At 43.4% G+C, this 4,915-nt stretch overlaps 1 protein-coding gene across 1 annotated transcript in view; it reads right to left on the minus strand.

The window, feature by feature from the left end:
- Window positions 1-3,988: 3,988 nt before the first annotated feature.
- Window positions 3,989-4,915, minus strand: part of PPEF1 (protein phosphatase with EF-hand domain 1) — a 134,901-nt gene continuing 133,974 nt past the window's right edge. Inside the window, exon 17 of the mRNA XM_026451893.1 lies at window positions 3,989-4,200. Coding sequence (XP_026307678.1) covers window positions 3,989-4,200 — 212 coding nt within the window. The remainder of the gene's footprint in view (window positions 4,201-4,915) is intronic.

A 4,915-nucleotide genomic window follows, 5' to 3' on the forward strand; every position in this document is an offset into this window, starting at 1 on the left:
GTGATCTGCCCGCCTCAGCCTCCCACAGTGCTGGGATTACAGGCGTGAGCCACCGCACCCAGCCCCCATCCCGGGATCTTAAGTTATAATTAAGTTATAATTAGAATTCTGGCTGGGCATGGTGGCTCATGACTGTAATCTCAGCACTTTGGGAGGCCGAGGTAGGCAAATCATTTGAGGTCAGGAGTTCGAGACTAGCTTGGTGTACATGGCAAAACCCTGTCTCTACTAAAAGTACAAAAATTAGCCAGGTGTGGTGGTGGGTGCCTGTAATCCCAGCCACTTAGGAGGTTGAGGCAGGAGAACTGCTTGAACCTGGGAGGTGGAGGTTGCAGTGAGCCAAGATTGCGCCACTGCACTCTAGCCTGAGCGACAAGAGCAAGACTCCATCTCAAAAAAAAAAGACTGAATTCTTCAGAAAACTTTTAAAGGTCTTCCCTGGGTTTGCAAAATGTTTAACCTATGGCCCTGAGCTGTTTTTATCCAGGTAATGTAAATCACTCCAGGATTGTCTCCTGAATTTTCAGGTGGTTTTATGCTACAAGGAAACTGTTTTAACTGTTTTGTTTTGTTTTGTTTTCACAGAAGAAAGGCAATTCAGACAGAGTATTAATAGACTATATATTCAGGCAAAGTAGGATAGAGAGGAGCAGTAGGAGTTACATCAGTTTTACCATCTTTGGTGTGGCGGACATCTTCCATTTCTAGCCTTTCATTAGCTCTTTGCAATGAATCTTTTAAAAAGGCTATTTTGGAATCCTGGGCAGGTAACCAAGCAAAAATGTCAGCAGATTCTAAGTAGGCAGGGGAGGACAGAGAGAAAGAGAGCTTAGAAGCCTCTACATGCTAATCAATTATATACATCCCATTCAGACTTTAACCCTATAGCTACAGTCTTCTAATTTAGTTCTAAGACTAAAAACAGGTCGGGCGTGGTGGCTCACGCCTGTAATCCCAGCACTTTGGGAGGCTGAGGTGGATGGATCACGAGGTCAGGAGTTCGAGACCAGCTTGGCCAACATGGTGAAACCCCGTCTCTACTAAAGATACAAATCAGCCAGGCATGGTGGTGCATGCCTGTAATCCTAGCTACTCGGGAAGTTGAGGCAGGAGAATTGCTTGAACCCAGGAGGCAGAGGTTGCAGTGAGCCGAGATTGCACCATTGCACTCCAGCCTGGGCGACAAGGTGAGACTCCCTCTGAAAAAAAAAATTAAAAAAATAAAAGAATAAAAACAACCTTAGGTTTCAACAGTTCACATAAAGGCCATTGGAACTCCAAATGGTCCTTGGTATAATCTTTTCTTGTTTTTGTTTTTTTTTTGAGACGGAGTTTCACTCTTGTTGCCCAGGCCGGAGTGCAATGATGCGATCTTGGCTCACTGCAACCTCTGCCTCCTGGGTTCAAGTGATTCTCCTGCCTCAGCCTCCTGAGCAGCTGGGATTACAGGTGCAAACCACCATGCTGGGCTAATTTTGTATTTTTAGTAGAGACAGGGTTTCACCATGTTGGTCAGGCTGTCTCAAACTCTTAACCTCAAGTGATCCACCTGTCTCAGCCTCCCACAGTGCTGGGATTACAGGCGTGAGCCACTGTGCCTGGCCAAGTCTTTGGTATAATCTGCCCACAGGTTTAAAAACGTGCACAAGAATGGACCATAATGTTGGAATACATAGCTGTCTGGAGTCCCTAAAGGGGGACTATATTTGCATGCATTAGAACTTGGGGTGTCCATTATGTTTCTTTATTAATCTTTCTAGATCAAAATCCAGACTACCAAAGACAGCCAAAAGAAAGAAAGATTTAGACATAATAGTCAGTATGCTAGTCACAAATAGGGTGCAACCCACATTTCTGTCTAGCATATTCTTGGCAACTCCCAACCTTTTGGTTGGTTGACCAAATTCTCAGGACACAAAAACATGACAAATAGGAAACCTATAGCTGTCCATAGGAGGGAAAGAACCACTAACAAAGGGGCACCCTAAAGCCAAGAGTACTCAGTTCTTTAGAAATTAAGGATCCTATTTTTATGTTGGAACTTGGGTCTCTCAGAGCCAAGTTGGTTTTGGCTCTGAAATCCCTTTAACTTAGCTAATGATTTTTCTTACCTCAGCACACAAGAAGAGAAGAAATAAAGTGGATAGATAGCTGTGAATTCTGAAAGCCAGGCTCACTGCTACAGTAACAGTCAGTTACTGCAACTACTGTCAGTTACCTTTAAAACTGCAGCCCTTGCCAGTGACTCATCATCCACTGCAAACCCAAAAGCCATGTGTCCTCTTATGGCACAAACCCTTGGTATTTGTTTTAGTCTGTTTTGTGTTGCTGTAACAGAATACCTGCGACTGGGTAATTTATAAAGAATGGAGGTTTATTTAGCTCATGGTTCTGGAGGCTGGGAAGTCCAAGATTGGGTGGCTGCATCCAGTGAGGCCCTCATGCTGTTTTATAGCATGGTGGAAAAGTGAAAGGAGCAGGTGAGAGAGAGCACTCACACACCAAAGAAAAGGGGGCTGAACTTCTTCAATCACTAACTTGTTCCCATGAGAAAGGCACTAATCCCTCCTTAAAGACCTAATCACTTCTTAAAGACCCCACCTCCCAACATGGCCAAAATGGCAATAACATTTTTACATGAGTTTCAGAGGGGATACACCATATTCAAATCATAGCAGTACCCCAAAGTCAAATGCTCACTCATGGCAATCTACCTTGGATTTGAAAGTCAAAAGATTCAGGGGTCTCAATGCAAAAACAGCAGAGTCTGGCCCAAAAGGAACGTATTTACAACACTCAGGACTCTGTGAGGAAGACAGGGGACCTGAAAGGGGTCAGAAGCACCTCTCCTGCATTCCTTAAGAGGCCCTTAAGAGTATTAGTGGTCTCTTTATGGTCCCTTTTATGGTCACCAGATTGGTCAAAAGATAACATTTAAAGATCTTAATTGGCTTTGTTTGTGATTCTAGAATCAGGCAACACTTCCTTCCATAAAAATAAAGTGTTCTGATAAGCTGAGCAGAGGAGGTTGGTTTTATAGACAGAGAAAAATTGAAGAAAGCAGAACGAAAGGACAAAAAGCAGACTCGTTGTTTCAAAGTTACTTTCCTTGTAAGACAGCAGGGAAATAATAATAAATAATTGATTGGTTAACATCAGGTTACTTTTTGTTGTAAGGCAGAGGGAACTTCATTATTATGCCAATTGAAGCTGGCCTGAGGTGACACAGGACCTCAGCATGGGTGACCCCATTTTGACTTTTAGTCTAGTCTGTCAGGGCCTGGTGAAGGAGCTTAGTCTAAAACAGTGGGCTCCTGCAATCTTCATTTAACAGTATGCATAAGCAAGGCCCCATCTTACCAATGAAGGTGTCAAACCATATTCATTATAGGGCTCAATTCAAGTGTATTCACTTTGTATCTCCAACACACACACACACACACACACACACACACACACACACACACACAAAGTGTGCTTTTTCAAACAATACACTCCCACAGATTCCCCCCAAGAATCCAATATGGCTCTCATCCCTGAAGGGTGGATCCCTTAATTGAGGATCACTGGCTTATAAAATCTCCAAAGAAGATCACAGTTTAAAGATGGAAAGACTTTATTCCATGAATAACCTGGTATTCCTCCTCTCTCCCGCAGTCACTCACAGATATCGTGCTTAGTAGTTTTCTCTTGTGCTGTGTGAGTTCCTTTCAGGATGTTTTCAAACCGCTCTGGCCTCCTGGTTAGGTGGCACTCAGGAGAACACCATTAGGTTCAAACCCAGTTTCTCACTGGCAATATACCTAATCTTACCATTAACAGCTTGCTAGGGACTTCCAAAACCGATACTATGCATCTGTTTGTGGGATGAATTGGGATCTGCTTTTCTCTGCTACTGACTGTGAATTTCAGGGGTGTTGGAAAGGACTATACTTGTGATTTGGGCCTAGCTGTTTACAGGGAGCCTGAGGGAAGCTCTCATTTGTGTTTAGACAAGGTTGGTGACATCAGGTCTCATCAAGCCCTCATATCTATGCACTACATAGAAAGCCTTTAAAAACTCATTAAAGTCAATGCTTCCATCTTTGTTCAAGTCCATTATGTTGGCAAGCTTATTGACTTGGGAATCATCAATAAGAACATTGTAGTGAGAACTAAAAAGTTTCCACGTGGCACGAAATTCTTCCATGGAGATCAGGCCTAAAAGAATATAGGAGAAGGTTGTGAGTGTTCATTTTAAGACCCACCTAAGGCAACGGTTGGGGAAGCCACACTGATTAAATAGTCCCAATTAGAAACTCACTAAAATGCCTGACCATGAAGATACTGAAGGATATGGAAGAGTAAGATCACAAATGTAAGAAACAATATGTCACTTTCAACTACCAAGGGATCCTGAACTTATTGTAAAGCCAGAATGAGCAAACAGTGAAGAAATGGGGACGGGGTTGTGGACTATGGGACTAAATGTGGTATAGAAGTTACAAGACCTAAAATAGAAAGGTGAGGTGCATGGCAGGAGGGCAGAGAGGAGGGTGACATCAAAGCAGAGGGAGAAGATACCCTGGGAGTCAATAAGAGGATTACAAACAATGGTGCTGCCTTTTTCATAGGCGATAATTTACTTTAATGTGTTGATCATTGATTTTTCTTGGTGTTCAAAGGTCTCTGCAGTAGGGGAATATCTGATGAGTTTTTAAAAATTTGAAAATAAATAATTGCTTTGAGAGGCTGAGACGGGCGGATCATGAGGTCAGGAGATCGAGACCATCCTGGCTAACACAGTGAAACCCCGTCTCTACTAAAAAATACAAAAAACTAGCCGGGCGAGGTGGCGGGCGCCTGTAGTCCCAGCTACTCCGGAGGCTGAGGCAGGAGAATGGCGTAAACCCGGGAGGCGGAGCTTGCAGTGAGC

The sequence above is a fragment of the Piliocolobus tephrosceles genome, chromosome Y (genome assembly GCF_002776525.5).
Source record: "Piliocolobus tephrosceles isolate RC106 chromosome Y, ASM277652v3, whole genome shotgun sequence".
Lineage (NCBI taxonomy): Eukaryota > Metazoa > Chordata > Mammalia > Primates > Cercopithecidae > Piliocolobus > Piliocolobus tephrosceles.